At 40.0% G+C, this 20,477-nt stretch overlaps 1 protein-coding gene across 3 annotated transcripts in view; it reads right to left on the bottom strand.

The window, feature by feature from the left end:
• Nucleotides 1–20,477, bottom strand: part of Grb14 (growth factor receptor bound protein 14) — a 117,146-nt gene that overhangs the window by 20,120 nt on the left and 76,549 nt on the right. For all 3 annotated transcript variants that reach the window (XM_021185074.3, XM_021185092.3, XM_021185083.3), the window contains 3 exons: nt 5,791–5,912; nt 3,843–3,917; nt 675–812 (listed from right to left, as the gene is read on the bottom strand). In XM_021185074.3, the coding sequence (XP_021040733.1) occupies nt 675–812; nt 3,843–3,917; nt 5,791–5,912 (335 nt within the window). The remainder of the gene's footprint in view (nt 1–674; nt 813–3,842; nt 3,918–5,790; nt 5,913–20,477) is intronic.

Genomic DNA, 20,477 nt, shown 5'->3' with positions numbered 1-20,477 from the left:
TAAAATACCATTACTCCAGGTCTTAAGATAGACTATCCTGCCTCTGGAGTCCAGTTATATAAAACAGTTTTGTTTTGTTTTGTTTTGTTTTGTTTGTTTTGTTTGTTTTGCTTTGTTTTGCTTTGTTTTGCTTTGTTTAAGGTTCGGGGGCTGCAGAGATGCTTCAGTGGTTGAGAAAAGGTCTTACTGCTCTTGTAGAAGACCAGGGTTCAGTTCTTAGCACCCATTCAGCTGCCTAAAACTCCAAGTCCAGGAGACCCAACACTTCTTCTGACCTCTACAGGGTCTTGCATGCATGTTATTCATGGGCATACACTCATGCACACAACATAACCTACACATAAAGTGAAATTAATATTTTTTTAAAAGAAGGAGGAAAAAACCACACTAGGTTTCAAATCTGAGGCCTTTGATGAGAAAGAACCAAGAAGCCCGGCTTGGAGTGGGAGGGGTAGATTCCTTTGATATATGAGAGAGAGCACCCAGAGTCCTGAATGCTATAGATAGACTCGACGTAAAGCACATCTGAAGACGTTTAAAACCTATTATAGCAGAGGACTAGAGTTCAAACAACTCTCGACATCAGGTAGGAGAGTAATCACCATAACAAAATCAAACCTGATATCATAGAGCTAATAGATAGTTCATAACACACCCCAAATACTGTGGCTTACCTTGGATGTGCCTTTAGTAGAAAAATATAAGCCAGATCTTCTGAGAAAAAAGTAAGCTTTTTTCCAAGACTTCTTTCCCTGTTCCTTTGCATGTAAGAAGCCATGAATTTCAGGATACGTGCTGGAGCTTAAAAACACCTGGAAGACACATTAGATGTGATCCTAAACTTTGAGAACAATGATGCCAATAGTCTTTTACCCATCAGACACAACCATGAAAACCCACATAGTAGCAATGGCATTTGCACTGGACCAAGATTACAATGCATGCTTGACAGAGCTCAGTCAAAAACCTGGCACAAGTTTCGAATTAAGTTTGTGCAGAAAATATACATTCAATGTAATCAGTAAAATGGGTAAAAACCAAAATTACACCTATTTGAATTTATACTTGAAAGTGGACACTATCTAGAGAATTAACTCCAGACATGTTTCATCTTCTTCTATAGATTCTCATACAAGTATTTGGCCTGTAAAGTACATTATGTAATACAGTAAGACTGCCATCCTGACTTCAAACATTAGACAGCTGAATCAAGCTCACCTCCCTAGTGAAGGTTAAGCATGCACTCTCTCTTTGTCTCCTGTGATTTGGGTTTTAGGTGGGCATAGCAGACTGGGCTTTAAAGGGGAATGTTTATAGCATCTCCTATCCCACATGCTTCAGCAGTGTGATCTTGGCATTGAGTCTTGAAGAGGTAGAGTCGGTTTTCCATGCCCTGGAATCCTCATAAGTCAGTCACCCTTAGAATTTGGTTGGAGAAACAAGAAATACCACCAGTTCTTAATGGGGAGGTCTTAGCTTAATGGTTTCCACAAACTGATTCAGATTTTTAAAAAAATGTAGTCACCTAAGACCACCATGGGCCTAAAGAAAAATGGGGAAAGGCCTGGAGGATGAGACACCATGTGGAGAGACAAAGTTCACTTTGTCTTTTCAAAGCCAGCATCATCATCCAGCCACTAAGCCAAATGGCATCAGAAATGTGACCCTGGAAGCAAATTCCTCCCCAAATCATACCCCAGAAAATCGTTGGTAAGATGGGAGCAGGTACTTTAAGCAATTAAGATTTGGATGAGTTTGATACAAAACAGTAATTAGTAGAGACACTGGGCATGTGGTGGTGGGGAAATTGAAAAGAAAAAGGACAGTCATATGTAAGTGGCTATGCCGGGCCCTTATTATGATAGTGAAATTGCATTAGTGTCTTCTGAGAGAAAACAGAGATCCCTGTGAGGATGCAAATGCAAAAGTGGAAAAATTTAAAGTAGCAGAAATCATTAACTAAAATGGGGTAAAATATCCTAAAGGCCTAGACTGCATCCAGGGAAATGCTGAGAGGAGATATTTACATTTTTAAGTAAATCACTAAAAAATTTTGATGCAATGAGCCATTAATTAATTGATATGCAAAACAGGCAAGTGGGTTCTTAGTTTGAGTGCTTTCCAAGTTATTAAACCAAACCAATTAAATTTTTAAAGAAGAGTCAGAGGGGTCACGCTAGAAAGAGAAGAAACCTTTTAAAAAGTAGAAACATTGCCTCAGTGGAGAGGAGAGGTCAGGGCACATGCTGGACTATCTGATTCTAAAGCCTGTGATTTCCCTTTTTATTATAATTTAACAGCAAAGCAAGGGAATCATAGGAGAGGACAATTTAGGAAGCGAGGTGGAAGAAAAACCACAACCACGCCACACAAAGCACCTATGAGCAAGGCGCTAGGGGTCTACTCGACTACTCCAAGGGGTGCTTCTATGACACCCAATAGCACAGAAGCTGCTTGTAAAAAAAATTTATTTCTCTTAAAACTAATGATATTTATCCAATATTCTCAAGGATAAAAATAAAGCATACCCTGTTTTAAAATGCACAGGAAAGAAATCTGTGATAAGCCCCTTTGTCTAATGTATAAAAAGGCATGCGATACTGGGCCAGACAACATTACTATTAATTGAATTTGTGAACTCTCAGGTTTAGCTTCCACAGTACTAATGAACCTGTGAAAAACAACTGTGTTGGCCAGACCTGTTAATCTATTGAAAATAAAATTACCCAAACAGTTAACTGACTGCAGAGATGATGCCTTGGGAAATGGCCATGCCAAAGAACAGCCCAAGCGACAGAAAAGAGCCCCATAGTCACAAGGTGGATTCTGTGGAGATGCTACAACTCTTTTAGGATTGCATGTGTCTCCCTCACAGCCACTGTAAGTGCTGGCTCAGAGAATGTGTTAAGGTTTTGTCTTTTTCTGTTTATTGTAATGAATGCTAAGTGCTGGCCCTCAAGATCTGGAGTCTGCACTTAGCTTCTGGGACCCCCCCCCAGTTAATTCTGATTGGTAAATAAAGATGCCAGCAGCTTAAATAGCTGGGGAGACCAGACATTGGGAGTATTTAGTATTCCCAGGCTAGAGACTATAGAGAAGGAGCAGGACGGACAGAGCCACCATGGAAGAAGAATGTGCAGGAGGGAGAAGGAGAGCTACCATGTATAAGAGCCAAGAGAATATGGCCTAGAGGGCTGCTCAAGTGGGTCAAGAGCGGCCAAGATGGAACATAGAAATTAGTAAATAGTAATTCAGTGTTATCAGTAAGAAATTGGCTTCTAACAGCGTGGAGGTTAGGCAGTTGCCCAGCTATTGTGCTGCTTAAGGCATATGAATATATAAGGCTGTGTGTGTCTTTCTTTGGGGAACATACATGGTCAAAAGAGGGAAGGCACTCTACACGGGGATTTAAAGGACTGAGTACATTGCATACACCTTCTCTTCACCTTTTCTTCTCTTTAGTACGGAAGCTATACTACTAAGTCTCTACCAGCATAAGTGCCTGCAGTTCCCTAGGAAGTTGGATTTTTCCAAAAGATAAGCACTTTAAAACAAAACAAAACAAAACAAAACAAACAAAACACAAATCTCATGCAAGTTTCCTGTCATGGAAATCATCGTTAAACATTGAAAATTCTTTCCAATCTGGAAAAAAATGTTATTGAGTAATTTAGTTAATTACTTATTTATACAAATTTTTTTCTTGCTCTTTGTCTTCTGGAAAAATGTATTATGTAGGTTAAAATATTTCAAACTCGGGTTAAAAAAATAAAAATTTATGGCAAAAAAAAATCAGAGTTTTTATTTTTGTGTTCTCACATATTTTAGTGAAAATATTTTACCTGCAGTATCTGTGTAGGGGATCTGTCACCATTCATTTCAGCTGCAAAAGACACCATGTGCTCTGGAAAGAAATACTGACAAAAGATACAAGTTAAATTAATCTCAAGCCTAGGGCAGGCAAGGTTCCACAATGACCAATATAGTAACCTAAGAAAAACATCTATAAACTAACGTGTCTTAAATCCCTACAAAATGATTTGGAAAATGCCATTTCTAAATCTAAACTACATGGCCTCTTTATGAACCCAGGTGGCAGTGTTTGCCAAGATCAGCAGACACGGCCATGAAATTCACGGAGAAATCTCACCCCTTGAGCTTCAAGTTTGCTCTCATCTCTTCCTTCAGTCCTAAAACCGCCTTACCAGGTGCTGCGGGAGTCTTGACCCACTGCACAAAGTCAAGACTCATAGAAGTAAGGGGCAAAGGCTGTGTCAAAGGTCAGAGCCCAGAACACTGATCAGCCAAGACTCAGCTGAGAAGCTAAAAGGCCACTCATTTCTACCTACTGTTTTTCCAATCTTGTTTAATCATAAAATTCACCCCAGGAAGTTGTTTAAAATAGAAATCCCCAAGTTTCATTCTTGACTTTTCTGATTCAGTAGGTTTGGACAGGTCTTGAAGTATATGTGTTTTTAATAAGTTCTGGGGCTCTCCAAGGTAAATTTCATGGTAAGAAAAGTTTGGAAACATATATTCTACTGTATTTCCTCCAGGAGAGGATTTGTCAACAACCATCTACTAACACTGTGATGGAAAAACTCAACATTGGTGGGGTGAACTGTGTGTTAGAGATGCTTAACAGTTAGCTTCCTAACCTCACCCCACAGCTGCTCTCCCACTCATCCTGCGTTAATTACAAAAAAAAAAGGAGTTCCCCCCACATCATCACATCATCCCAAAGTCAAGAACCACTATGCAGATCTGCAGAAATGGATGTCAAGCTTTATTTAAGTAAAAATAAATAAGATAAAAAATCATACACTGAGCCATAGTTCTCTACATATAACTTCTCAATGGATGTCTTAATAAAGGCTCTCAGGAAGAAAATACTCTTCCTTCAAATCTAATTCTATTTCATTTTTATTAGAACTCTCATTTTCTTTGTCAAAGATCAACCCATTATGTTTCTATTAATAAGTTACAATAAAAGAGAACATAAGAGGTCTTCTAGGGTTTGAAAATATTCTATTATGGTGTGTATCATATATTTTTCATAAAGGATCATTTCAATCCAATTATCCAAAACTTTAGTATAAAAATACACCACAGCTGCAGAGACAAAAACAATTTAAAATAATGAGCCCACAGGCAATTCTGACTTCTCTGGATCCGCAGACTTCATTAGGATAACATGCATTTACTTTCTTTTAAAGAGAACTGTAATGGAGGGAGTGTTTATGAGGTGGTCTGTTGTGCTTTACCCTATATCTACCTAGTTCAGCCATTACTGCGCTGAAAATAAAATAATTTGAAGAAAGATACCTATCAGTCTTAAATGCCTGGCAAAGCTATAGTGCCCATAACCAACACCAATTTACTTTAGAAAATGCCTTATTCTCCTTAATTCTATGAAGTGTACTCAACAGTAATGTTGTGGAAAACACTGAGGGACCAATACAATTCATTTTCTAAAGCAAATACGGAATTGCTTTGACGTTGTGTCTTAAACGGCAGGAAAGAGAAGAAACAGTAAATCTCCAAATTGGTTTTCCCAATATTCAGAAATTAAATACCAAATTCATCTCCACTCAGAGTTCACCAGTAATGTTAACGTGTTTTCTCTGTGAATGTAAACTACCAGGCATCATGTTAGCTCATTATTGTTGAAATAGGGCCTCAGAGCACAAGTCCAAAGCAACCAGCTCTGTTTTATTTATAACAATGTTCTGCACATAAAAACCAACTGACTCATTTAATTCTATAACTGTTAACAGAGCATCCACTCACCATTGGGTTCTTAAAAAATTCATATTTGGCATAATTCTTTCTAAGATACAGCTTATTGTCTTCTTCCACTCCCCAGTGAGACAGCACTTCAGTCGGCAGCTCGTGGTCCTCTACGGTTCTTTCTGTGAGGATATTTCAATGAGTGTGTTGTCAGACACATGAATAGTTCAACAGACGAATGTGAAAATCAACACAAATGCAAACATATAGAGCAAATGATGTATCATTCACAATGTATTATTAAACAGCAGCTCCATCTCAATTCTTAAATAGCTACAATGGCAAGGTTTCTGTTCAACTTAGAATTATTACATCGACTTTTACACCAAAGCATTCATCTAAAAGGAAAATTACATAAACTATCACAAATGCCATTTTTGCTAATTTTCATACTCCTTTTATTACTATGCAAATTACAGCATAAGTTTGATAACAAATCTGTATTAAGACATGAGAGCTATTCTTCCTTTAACTCATCATGGTGCCAAAATTAAAATATTTGCTCCAGGTTTGAACAATTCACCTCATTAAGAGATGAAGAATTTTGACAGGTTCACTATGCATTTAAGACACATAATCTGGGTAGCTAGAGAAATTAAAATAGATGCTTTAAAGAAGAAATTTCCACTCAAGTGGATACAGTTTTTTATGAAGCTCAATTCCTTATGGCACTTTATACTTTCAAACCTAATTTAGGAAAAATAGATCCTGTATTAACAATGGAGATAATTAAGTAAGGTAGAAAGATATGTAGTAGAAAAGAATTTCAGTGAACCAGGCAATGGCAATATTAAAGAATTCAAACATAACCTGCAAATTTTCTATTGTAATGCAAACAGTGATAGTGTTTGTGATTGTATAATTTATAATAGCCCCAAACTAGAAACTACTCATATATCCCTTGACATGAGAATGATTTTTATAAGAGTGCACAGTAAGTATATTCTACAATAATCTCAAACAGAAATCTCTTAGGAATGAAGATGTTTATTGCATGATTCTTCTCACATAAGGTTCAATGTAGGAAAAGTCCATCTATGTGACCCGAAAGTGAGGAAAATGGAAAGGAACTGGGTGAGCTCACAATCCTGTTTATTCACTCACGTAGGCGTCAGTTACTCAGGAACATGCAGTGTCTGAAATGTCACCAAGATGTCCACATGGGACGTGCTGAACTTTCTTAGTGTATCCTATTCTTCACTCAAAAGTCAGGAATATTTAATTATGAAATTACCAGTGCAGAACAGCTAAGAAGGGACTATAAACTCCTCTGTTCTTAACATGTTCCTAGGTCCTTTTTGAAAGAAAAAAAAAAAAAAAAAAACAGCATCTCAGAAATTGAACACACAGACATAATCTGTGACATACCACTGGGAACCCTTGTAAGCAATCACACTTAAATTCTTCAGAAAAGGATTCATCTCAATGAGTAGAGGTGAGTTGTAGAAAGTGCTCATTCTGGTCTTAGCTGGAGCAGATGCCTTTGATTCTGTCTCACTGACCACTTCCATTCACTGCTTATCTTTCGGAAAACTCAGACCCTGGCTTTCTTTTCCCTTTTCCCCACATGCACCCAGTTCCCTGAAGGAAACCCTCTGCCTAAAATGGCTTTCCTCAGTGCTAACACATCTCCACCTCCTTGAATACAATTTGTTGAAAGCCGAGGCCCACACCCTAAGTTTTCAAACCAGTAAGATAGAATGATTGTTCAATGACTCTCCCTATTCCATATCCAGCTTTAAGTCCCAAAGACAAGAAAGTCAAGATTCCAGAATATATTTGTACCTAAAAGCAAAAACAATACCATGTCCGTGGAATAGGGGGTGAATATATACACAAGTTAGAAAAACGACCTTAAAAGAAATGAACGTATGATGTACACTAAACTAGGAGTAAGTCCTAAAGACTTTGTGCTAAGTGAAATCAGACAGATACAAAAAGACAAATAGTATATGACCCATAGAAGGTACCAAGAACACTCTGATGTGCAGTAACAGAGTGTAGAGTGGCAGTTTCTGAGGCTGGTTATAAGGCTAGAGAGAGCATTGTTAAGTAGGAAAGAGTTCCGTTGTGAAAAGAGAAGCTTCTGCAGAGAAATGCTGGTTCTATGGGGCTTATGGTTCCATGGGCTATATGCTGCTGCACATACGCCCACTGAACTGCATAGTTACATTAAGACGGTCAATTTTACTTATGCTTTCTATTTCAATGTAATAGTATGCCTACTACACTTACAGTTATCTTCCTTTCAAACCTTGAATTACTTGTTCTTCTGAAAATCTTGTTATTATGACTATTAATATCATTTTGGCCATAATCTCTCAAAGAAATGTAAAGTTACTAGTCCCTTCTGCATCTTTTTCTGTCTCCCACTCTGTATCTTTCACTCCTGATATTCCCAACTATCAGTTGTGGGGTCTCCATGTGCCCCTCAAAAACAACAAACCACCCAAGACTATCCCCAATGTCACCATTCAAATGGACCCCATCTTCTCTCACAGAACCTCTTTACTAATACCTAAACTTCCAGCTGCTCTTTGAACCTTATCTTGAGTCTGGACACTGGTGTCATGGCAGTTGCCCTAAACTATCTGTACCCATGGGAATTATGTCCAAGGTGCATATCAATTTCTACTTCACAGGAGATAAACCTACAAGATCAGCCTATTACACCTTATCCATTCATCTCTCCATTCTAATTGTCACCAAAGTTCTGCATGGGTTCAGTGCTCCTCTTGGACCTGGGAGTTTTGAAAGGGGACAAAACCAGTATTAAAAAAAAAAAAAAAAGCAAATGGGAACCTTTTAAAGATGGCAGTAAACTCGACAGAACAATATGGAGCAAGGAAGACATAATGTGGTAAGTGCAAGGGAAAGAGTCCACTTCCTTACAGAGAAGTGTTTGTAGAGAGGGTGATCTTCCAGCAAAGATGCAGAGGAAAAGGCCAGAGCCAAACACATGCAGCAGAGTAGGAAGGGAGCCCCTGGAGAGAGGACAAGGCTGGGATGTTTGAAGCACAGCATCCAGGTTAGCACAACTGATGCTGAGTGAGTGACAGAACAGCACCAGGAGAGGAGACATCAGGAGGTGAGCCGGTAGGGGGTGGGGTTGAAGCCCTGTCCTCCCCGACTTACAGGATTTACAGGAGACAGTATAATGACAGGTTTGAATTGCATCACATATGCTGTTGAGTATAGAACTGATTTTTAACATAAAGTCTATGTAGGAGGTTAATTGGAGTTAACCAGGGCAGAGATGATGCAGAGGAGATTAACACATGGTAATAGTAGGTTTGTTTATATGAAATAAAATGAAGGAAGAAGAATGAGGAAGAAGAAAGAAAGAAACAAAGAAGGAAAAGAAGAAGAAAGAGGAGAGAGAGAGAAAGAGAGAAGGAAGGAAGGCAGGCAGGCAGGCAGGCACAATCTCAATACATCCTGAAGGTCTATCTAAGCAGTGGGATTGGAAGGAATACTCCAAAACTGTAAAAAAAAAAAAAAAAGGACAAGTCACGGAAGACAGTGAGCATCTCTGTCTACACCTGGAAGGATTGTATAGTAAGAAGGAACTGGTAAACTGAGCCACAAGCGAATGAGACCCAGAGATCAATAAACTACAGTGCAAAGTTGTATTGCTAGCAGTCTCTGAGTACTATTGACCTCTGCTCATCTTTCTCACAAACCGTAGCTGATGCTTCCAAGCTAAAACGAGTACACGTTCGATGGCCCGAGTGTGTTCCTATATTCTTTGTAACTGCAGGGAAAATATTCTGCCAGGGAAAGAAATTCAGAGCAACAATAATGACTCACTTGATGACTTTCAGCAACTCGTGTTCCTCTGTACAGTTTCCTTACCCTAAAATTAAGGAAGGAGCGTATGCCACACCCTGAATGTATATCAATACAGAGAGGGAAAAGCAACAGACCTTTTCTTGATGGTTAAACTTCAATACAGATTTAATCAATCTTTGGCAGATATAATTGCTTAGAAAGAATCATGGCCCTCTGCTGCCCCATACAGGGATCCATCCTTCCATGAGATTAGAGATAGAGGTGAGAGAGAATAATGAAGGAGAAAGAGAGTTAGGTCAGATCCTGGATCACGAACAATGACCCTATCTGGTCCCCTTCAGGAGCAGGAACACTATCAGGATATCAGGCTCCCTGAAAATTGAAATGTGTTGAGTAAGTTGAACCATAGGCTTGCTTTTTTTTTTTCCTCAAGAAGTCATATATCAAATAGAAGCAAGAGCAATACAAGCTCACAGACTCCCAGTGTGAAGAAAGGGTGGGAGAGCGTTAAGTCTCCAGAGGGAAGATGGGAGAGATTAAAAATAAATAAAACAAAAAACCCTAGGCCTAAAAGATCTGTGATTTTCAGAATGGAACAAGCAGGAGTTTCCAGGACATGAAGAAAACAGTGAAAAAGACAAATACCTTGGTTGAGAATGAAGTGCCCCACCAGGATGCTGAAAAGGTAAACGTGGTCTCAGTTGTCTAATATAAGCATTTCAAACCAAAGGCAACTCACCAGCAGAATCTGAATTATTGACCCCAAAAGAACAATCTGGACAGCACACAACCACTATAAGGTTAAAGTCTCTGCTGTTCTGAAGGCAGGAGGAGATACAGGGACCAAAATTTGTTTCAGTTACAGAAAGAAATTACAACTCTGCATGTCTCAATCTGTGAGCACACTACTGGATTTAATTTTTTTTTAATTTTTAATATTTTTTATTACATATTTTCCTCAACCACATTTCCAATGCAATCCCAAAAGTCCCCCATACCCCCCCCCACTTCCCTACCCACCCATTCCCATTCTTTTGGCCCTGGCATTCCCCTATATTGGGGCATATAAAGTTTGCAAGTCCAATGGGCCTCTCTTTCCAGTGATGGCCGACTAGGCCATCTTTCGATACATATGCAGCTAGAGACAAGAGCTCCGGGTTACTGGTTAGTTCATCATGTTGTTCCAACTATAGGGTTGCAGATCCCTTTAGCTCCTTGGGTACTTTCTCTAGCTTCTCCATTGGGAGCCCTGTGATACATTCAATAGCTGACTGTGAGCATCCACTTCTGTGTTTGCATAGTCTCACAAGAGACAGCTATATTTGGGTCCTTTCAGCAAAATCTTGCTAGTGTATGCAATGGTGTCAGCGTTTGGAAGCTGATTATGGGATGGATCCCTGGATATGGCAGTCTCTAGATGGTCCATCCTTTCATCACAGCTCCAAACTTTGTCTCTGTAACTCCTTCCATGGGTGTTTTGTTCCCAATTCCAAGAAGGGGCATAGTGTCCACACTTTGGTCTTCATTCTTCTTGAGTTTCATGCATTTAGCAAATTGTATCTTATATCTTGGGTATCCTAAGTTTTGGGCTAATATCCACTTATCAGTGAATACATATTGTGTGAGTTCCTTTGTGATTGTGTTACCTCACTCAAGATGATGCACTCCAGGTCCATCCATTTGGCTAGGAATTTCATAAATTCATTCTTTTTAATAGCTGAGTAGTACTCCATTGTGTAAATGTACCATAATTTCTGTATCCATTCCTCTGTTGAGGGGCATCTGGGTTCTTTCCAGCTTCTGGCTATTATAAATAAGGCTGCTATGAACATAGTGGAGCATGTGTCCTTCTTACCGGTTGGGACATCTTCTGGATATATGCCCAGGAGTGGTATTGCTGGATCCTCTGGTAGTACTATGTCCAATTTTCTGAGGAACCGCCAGACTGATTGTGGTTGTACAAGCTTGCAATCCCACCAACAATGGAGGAGTGTTCCTCTTTCTCCACATCCTCGCCAGCATCTGCTGTCACCTGAATTTTTGATCTTAGCCATTCTGACTGGTGTGAGGTGGAATCTCAGGGTTGTTTTGATTTCCACTGGATTTAATTTTTATAATTCCCCAAGAAGACTGAATAATGTCCCTAAAGATATCAGGGCCTAACTCCAAAAGCCCTGCAAATGTTATCTTACATGACAAAGCATTTGCAGCTGTCTAATGACAAACATATAGAGTTGAGAAATAAAGAATTGGGCTGTCAATCCATCTGTAAGCATCCTTGAAACCATAGACAGAAAGGGATTTGATATAGACAGCAGAGGGTATTATGCACGTCTGTGATACAGACTTGAAAACAGAGACTAAGCAACAGGACCACAAGCCAAGAAACAGCAGCAGCACTCAGTGCCTAGAAGAATCAAGAGTCAGGTTCCCTTTAGAACCTTTTGAAGGCATGCGACCCTCCAGAATTGTGGAAATGCACACCTCCATATCCATTGGATGGTTCATCAAGTTTCTGGTAATCTGCTACAGCATCCTTATGAAATTATCATAATAATCTAATGAGAAATTTATGCTTCTGTTTTCAAGTTAGCCAGCCTGCCCAGGTAGACTGAGCCCTCTTGCCTGATCGAAACAGATGACCTCTCCTGCAGAGGAGTGCGTCCTCCTGCATAAAAAAAGTTTCCAACAACAGGCATTCTCCCTACATAATACCCACTCCTAATCCTATAAACAGGAAAAGTATAAGTCACTCTCTCATCTTCTATAGTTTTTATTATCGATTTTTCTTTTTTACTTTCAAATATGTCCAGTAAATATTTGCTAATCTTTTGAAAACACACAATCATGTTCTGAAAGTAAAGAGAATAAAAATAAAAGTCGGATTTTGAGTTATCCAATTTTAACCTTCCATGGAACTAGTTTACATCATTTGTATTTGGATGTGTTCAAAGTCAAATACAAAATGGGTTAGAAAAAAAAATCAAGCTGACGCTGGGCAGTGGTAGCACACACCTTTAATCCCAGCACTTGGGAGGTAGAGGCAGGTGGATTTCTGAGTTGAAGGCCAGCCTGGTCTACAGCTTGAGTTCCAGGACAGCCAGAGCTATACAGAGAAACCCTGTCTTGAAAAACAAAAAAAAAAACCAAAAAAACAAAAAACAAAAATCAAGCTGTATTTGAATAGCCACCATGAATAAGAAACTAAATAATATAGTGTGGTGGGTATGGTCACTGAGTAGCGCATGCACACATACAAATATTCATACCCCACAGCCAGAAAATAACTTTGTAAAGAAAAGATAAGCAAAAAAATACCTCCGGAAATTTTACAGATCTATAGCACTGAATATTTCAATAATGTGAACAATGAAGTTAAAAAATATATCATCACAATATTAAGAAAAATGCTATCAATGGGCAATCAAAGCTTAAGACTGTATTTAAGAAAGCAAAATGTTTGTCCTATTTATTTAAAGAAATGACCTGCCTCCAGATCGTAAAGACAAAGCCTGTAAAATGTCATGGGGCTGAACTCAGCTATGTTTATTTTTACCTCATATACAAGACTGACAATGAAGTTTTCTCACCATGGAATTTGGCTTTTAAAAAATATAGCACATTAGATATTCTTTATACATTCATAACTGAGCATCTCAATTTAGGTGCACTGTTGCATGCCATCCCCCAGTCAATTTCATCCCACTAAGGACTACAGGTCCAGAGATCTACATAACCCTGGCATGGACCACTGATGATCAGCTAATCACAGTTTGCAGCATTTGTTTTCTGTTAGTGAGATAGCTCACTAAATACAGGCGTGGATAGGCATTCCATTCAACAAAAAGACACGAGATGCTGAGGTATAGTCCTCCTGAAAGAAAGACAGGTCATGTGTACAGAAAGAGAAGCATTCAGAACACCAGTGTGAAAGCCCAGGCACCGCCGCATCCATGCTACCAAGACCTAACAATGCAAAGAGACAAACGGCTCCAATGGCACCCAGTGAATTTGTCTCACAACTGTCCTCTTTCATCTACTAAAGCCAAACCAATTTTAGCCAACTAAGTAATCCATCTAAGTACCTCCAGATTTTTAAGTACAAAAAAAGAACCCATTAATTCTCTAAAACATAACTTTTGATACTGTGCTCAAATCCCAGAATGAACTCCGACCTTTGAGTCGCCATTCCAGAAACAGCCATAAGTGCTGCTCATTCATACAGATCCTTCTCTATTATTTTAAAGACCTTGTTTCCTGGTTTTTGTTTTTGTTTTGTTTTTTAACTTCATAAAAATCAGCTTAAATACTCTGTTAAAATGTTACTGAAAGTTGTTACAGTTGGAGCCGGGTTTGGATTATGAAATGATCCATACTGACTCAGGAGTTGAACAATTGATCTTCCAGTTGGTGGGGTTATTCTGGGAGACTTTGGAAGTAAGTGTTAGAAAGTGTCACAAAGATGGAGGAAACAAGTCACTGGGAACAGGAGGGTTATCTTGCCCCTGGTCCCTTTTTGTGTCCCTTCTCCATGTGCTCCTGCAGCCATGACAGCCAGTTCACTACAGCACAGAAACATGGGAGAAATGACCATGAATGGAACCGTCCAGAGCCATGAGCCAAAATAAAGACTTCCTGTGTTAAGTGGGCGGGCATTTGGTCAGAGACACACAAAAGCAATCAACACATGCTGAAAAAAATAATTTCACTCCCAAATGATATATTGCCAACCTTTAAAAATACCTAACCAATAACTGGTTAAGCCTATTTTTTAAAAAAACAAAAAACAAAAAACCTTTCTGAAGTTATCTTTCAGATATCAGAAAGTGAATTGTAATCCCCAAACATCATTCATAGGTAAGTTTTTAAAAAAAAAAAACAAAAACAAAAACAAAAACAAAAACCCTGCAGGCATGCCTCCTTAAATTACTTCAAAACAGCCAGTAAGAGAATGAAAGGGGAAGAAAAGCTCCAAAGGGTTTTAAATGTTTACAACAAAAATAAGAACTTCCTGTTGTTTTACATTTTATTTTTGTTTCTAACTTATCTGCAGGATCTTGCAGTTAGGAAAAAAAAATGTTACCAAGTAGTTCTGTTTTCCGTTTAATTTTCGAGAACTTTTTCTTTAAGAGGAAAAGAGGAAAAGTGTCTTCTGAAACTGTTGATTTAAGTTCAAAGTCTTTTAAGAAACTTCAATCCGCCAAGAATGGAAGAGCTCACCTGTGACCTTCTGCCTGGATTTGTTCCCTGAATCCACTAAAAGCGATGCATTTGGGCTCAAATAGAAGCTGAGCCCCTGTTCTTCTCATCACTTGATAAGAGAAGAAACAAAGTGCCTTTTACCTCTAATGCACCCAGGAAACAGTCTTCCTACACCATTGTTGCAAGAAAACCTCAGGCCACAAAAGTCCCTCGTACTTCCCAGAGCTGGGTTGAAACCACCTGTATTTTGTCAATCTTACTTCCAGATCAAAATGAACAGTCTCTGACCAAGCAAAACAAAACCCGAATCAGAGAAGCAAATAATAAACTGGGCCGCAATTTCTAAAGGACTTCTTAACCCAAGGGTGCTACTTAAGACCACCAAGAAACCCCAGAAAATCCCCAGTCATATTAACTCCCTAAGGAAAATCAGAGAAAAATTGAGGCACTTTATCTTGAAGGTTCACAGGCCTTTAAATTCATGTTTCAACAAACCAAAATAATTTATACATTAATTCAGACCCACAACGGCAACTTATACCCGCAGAAAGACTCATTTTTCTTTCAAAGCTTGTATGCATGCAATCTCCAGTGGACTGGAAAAGTATATGGAACAGTTACTAACAGGCAACCTCGGGAGGTAGGAGGAGGGAGGACCTTCCAGAATGTAACAGAGACCTGGAAGGTGAGAGACGCTCAGAACTCAAAGGGAGGGACCTCAGATGAAATGCCCTACAAGAGGAGAGAGGGAACTTGTAGAGCCCCACCTCCAGGGTTGACATCCCACAGTAAAAATTCTGACCCATAATTGTTCTTGTCTGAAAGAACTGCAGGGATGAAAATGGAGAGGAGCCTGAGGAAAAGAAGGTCCAGCAACAGGCCGAAAGTGAGATTCAGCTCAAGGGGTGGCCCCAGGCCCTGACACTATTACTGAGGCTATAGAGCACTCACAAAAAGGGACCTAGCATGTCTGCCCTCCAACAGCTAAAAGAGTCAGATGCAGATATCTGCACCCAACCAATGGACAGAAGCCGCTGACCCCTGTGGTTGAATTAGGGAAAAGCAGAAAGAAGCTGAGGAAGAGGGCAATCTTGTAGAAGGACCAGCAGTCTCAACTAACCTGCATCCCCGAGATTTCTTAGACACTGAACCACCAACCAGGGTGCATACACCAGCTGATATGAGGCCCCAACACATATACAGCAGAGGAATGCTGGGCCTGGTCCCAGACAGAGAAGATGCACCTAACCCTCAAGAGACTGAAGGCCCCAGGGAGTGGAGAGGTCTGGTGGGGTGGGGGTTTGGGAGGGTGGGGCCATCCTCATGGAGACAGGGGGTAAGGAGGAGGTATGGGATGGGCACCAGTCAGAGGGTGGACTGGGAGGGGAATAAAATCAGGAGTGTAAAAATAAAAAGATTAAATAAAATTAAAACAAAACAAAACAAAAACAAAAACCTATAAAGACTAAAGTCCACACCCAGATGGATAAACTTGGTACACAATTGGGAGAGGGCTATGAGACTACCATAATACCTGAAGTGGGAGATAGCAGGAATTCAGACAGCTCTGAGAACCTGTCAAGGAACCCACATGTAGTTTTATTCACATGTTATCCCTACTTTTTTCCAGTAAAATATTTTCACATTTGGGGACAGACTATATATTCCAGCAAGACACCACTTTTGAGAGCACAGGAGATCATGATGCTATGTCCAGAACATGTCCGGACATTAACACGTCCAGACATTAACATGTCTGGGCTTTAACTGAGGTTCTGGGCGGAGAACTCTGCAAACTGCTAACTTATAAACAGCACAGACAGCGGCAACTGCATATCGGCTCCAGCCAACTGGGGCAATGCTGAGACTCTTTTGTTTGAAACAAAAGGGGAAAAAAAATGTCTGGTCGTAGCTTCAGAGCAGGTAGCAGCAAGCCACCTGCACTGCACAACTCCTCCTGGCTTTGAGAGATGGTGTGGACATGACTGCACATTGTAAAAATGGTTTCATTAAAAGCCTCTGGCCATTCATTCTGCTTATTAAAGCCACTCCACAGTAGTATCCACAATGGAAATCTCAGGCGCTGTAGCAACGATACTAAAACACAATTAATCCTTTTTTTTTTTTTTTCTGAAGACCATGTAGGTATGAGCTCAAGGTATGGTATTAATTGCCGCTGCCTTCGACCACAGCTTCAATTAGGCATCCAAATGGGAGCAAGCAAACATGGATCCCATTAAGTTCCAGAGGAGTTGAAACTGATGCCACACCCAACACACACACACACACACACACACACACACACACACACACACACACACACACACATTCACTTGCTCCACTGTGACAGCAGAGAGCTCCATCTGGGGAACTATAGTGACATCCAGTGGCTGGAAAGGAAAGTACAGAGCTGGGACTATTGCAGTGTGTTGATACAGTGACATTTTAAACTTCATATCAGTAAAACTGCATTATCAGAACCCGATCATACTACACTCCACCACTGGGCAATACAAAGACATCAGCCTGAATGAGGTCAGGTAATTGATCTCAATGATTTAGCCAATTAAAATTTTCAGGAGTATATATTTTGGGCACAGGATATTTGAGGCTCTGGGCTTTGGGGTGGGAGAAGCCACCCCAGCAACACACCATGCTTCTCTTTGTTCTTGCTGTGGCTCTTTTTTCCCCAGGGTGAATTTCTGTTCCTCCTGAGCAAAGCTCTTTCTCCCTGCATGTGGTGGGTCTCTCTGAAGCTGTTACCTGCCAAGAGCAGAAATCGTGGCAGCACCCAGTCTCAGCCCAGCCAATCAGCAGCTGCAGAGACAGAGACTCATCCCCCCTCTGCCTCACAATGGTGCCTCAGACAATGTTAAATGATAAAGGGTTGGAGAACCAAGTTGTAGGCCACCCTAAGACCAGATAAAAACCTAAAACCCTGTAGACTCAGTGGTCCCCAGCTCTGTCTTTTAATCCTTTAACTGACAGAAAAAGAACCCACTAGTGAGCTGGCACCAGAATGAAGCATTGATACTGGGTTCAAAGTTTCAAGGCACACACACACAAAAGCTGTCTATGAATAGCAGCTGAAGTGTTCAGGAGAGGCAACCAGGGGAGGGGGAGATTTCCTGATTTACAAGTGAAAGGTGAGGCCTACAAACCCCACAAACCATATTTCAGTGAGCTAAAATAGTTTATTCAACCGAATACAAGTAATAACCGCATTAAGACAGCACACAAACTCAAATGTGCAGGAAGACACCTGTAATCCCAGGCCTGGGGATGCTGATGGAGGATGATGGCAAATTTGGGACTAGCCTGAGTTACATAGTGAAAATGATGGAGTGAGTAGGCAGAGAAAATATTTAGCGTCTTAAAATGCTAGTAGAAGTCATCTCAATGTTGTGAAACTATTTATATTTAATTTGGAATTTCTGATTCCCAATTATGTACAGGGAGCTGCTTATTCTTGTATTTAGAAATATTTTTCATGATGAGGAATACCTGCTCTTGGTATAGAACTTGCCTAGTGGGCACCAGGTCCTGGTTTCTGACATAGAGCCATAGCCTTTCTTTCGTGTGTTAATGCATGTGTGTGTGTGTGTGTGTGTGTGTGTGATATGACAGCTACTACCTCCTTCTTTTATAGCCTATTCTGGGAACAAACACAAACTCATTGCACCAACCACAGTTAGATGCAGGGACTACTGATAAGGGTCTCCAGTGCAAACATGACCAAGATACACTTGCTGATCTGATGCTGAGGAAGACCACAGACCACATCCCCAAGGACTATTTCAGCCTCCTCATCTATTATTAAATCATTTAGTGCTCTAGTAAAATTAGTGCTTGCAGCTATTTCTTTTGGATATGTAACCCAGGTTATAATAAAGGTGAAAGATAATACAATGAAGGTCTTCCTCATCGCATCTGACCTGACACGTGACTTATGAATCCAGGAGGTGATATTCAGGTATTTTGACTTTATTTCAGTAATATCTAGAAAATGCACGAAGTCATGAAGAAGCACATTCATATCAATGCCTAAAAGTTTAAACTTAGTGTGGAGCTCATAATTATTTCAAAGGCTCTATTTTAAGATTCTGCATTTAAAAAATGCATTTCTTTCCTTAGTATAAATACTTGGCCGGTTCTCTGTGAGCATGGTGCCCTTGTTTACAGAAAAGAGTTTCATTTCTGAATTTTGAAGATTTTTCTCGGGCATAAATTATATTGACTATAATGAAACATGTTTTCAAAGTATCCTAAGATGAAAGAAAAAAAAAGATAAAAGTATAAAATACAGCATTTATATAGTATGTTAATTAAGTGATGAATAGGTAATGGAATTATTTGGAATATGGCAAGTATCCACTGGGAATTAGCCTTCTTGTAGATTAGTTATCAGAAGTAGAAGTTAAGCTCTCATCATAAGGGGCTATGGAGAAAGCCAATGTTTAGTGGAGGCAACTCAGGCCCACCTCCAGAATTCTGGCAACAATACAGGTGTCTGTCCCCAGGGGTCTTCAGGACACTCTGTCTGTGCCAGTGTGCTGTATAGCAATTTCTTCCAAACTGAAATGTCCCCTCCTGCAAAGAGGCTCTGGAGGCTCAGGAAATAAACAACTCACAAGTCTGGGGACGTTCCCGAAACCTTCAAGACTCACAACTCACCCCTACCCCATGTGTTGCCCCAAGGTCCAGAAAGCAGTGAGAAACTAAGGGGAGTCTGATTGGCTAGGATGACAGGAAGATACTGACTGGCTTAGCTGCCAGGACCAGACACTATGATCTGTCAAGTTCCTTGCAAGTCATAGAGAGAGTGTCAGGCTTTGCAGCTTCTTCATTATGCATCTGGCCACACTTCTGCTCCTGTAAGTAACCCTGACCCATACTTCAGTAAGTAAGCACAACTCTTTTGACCTCCCAGTGTAACTTTGGTGGAACTTATACTTTGTCTATGACCGGCTCATTTTCTGGGATAAGGAGAAATTTGTGAACGTCTATGCAGGAAAAGTCACACAACAGCATATATGTGTAAGCACAATAAGCAAAATGCACACTGATCAAGGAGAGAGTATGAATCTGTCCTCTTAAAAAAAAAAAAAAAAACAAAGATGACCTCTTATAGTACCTAAAGCTGGCAGAACAATCTATACCAGCAAGTTTCAAGGATCTGCTGTCTGGACCTAGCTAGTAACGGGGTTATTACATCTGGATTTCTAAGTGGGTGTTTGGATCAAACTCAGATCTTCATGTTATTACCCCAAGCATGTTACTAACTAAGCCACCTCCCCAACCCCAGAGTCTTCTTAAATCCAGTCACCCAAATCTCTGTTGTTTTTATCATTTTTCTCAATTTCATCTCATGAGGAAAAAGCAGAGCTCTCTTCAGAACTGGGCCTGGCTTTGGAATGCTTCATTGGCTTATAAACCCCAGAACAAATGAAGTAAAGGTAAAATTTTATGCTTCGGTAGTTATGTCAGAAAGTGAAAACTGTCCTGAGCAGTATAAAATTTCTCTACAGTTCTCTAAATTAAACATTGGAAGTAACCTGGATGTCAACAGTAAGCTATGAGAAACCATTTTGATGACATTTTAGTAACAGCTCTAGGATAAAAAGAGAAGCAATTGGTGGCACCTTGAGCACCTCCCCCAAAAGACTACCATGAGACTTTGCACGCAGACACAG

Source organism: Mus caroli, unplaced genomic scaffold (assembly GCF_978045245.1).
Source record: "Mus caroli unplaced genomic scaffold, Mus_caroli_1 scaffold_2, whole genome shotgun sequence".
Classification (NCBI taxonomy): Eukaryota; Metazoa; Chordata; class Mammalia; order Rodentia; family Muridae; genus Mus; species Mus caroli.
Note: the sequence above shows the minus strand (reverse complement) of the source record. Positions and strands in the feature narration are given on the sequence as shown.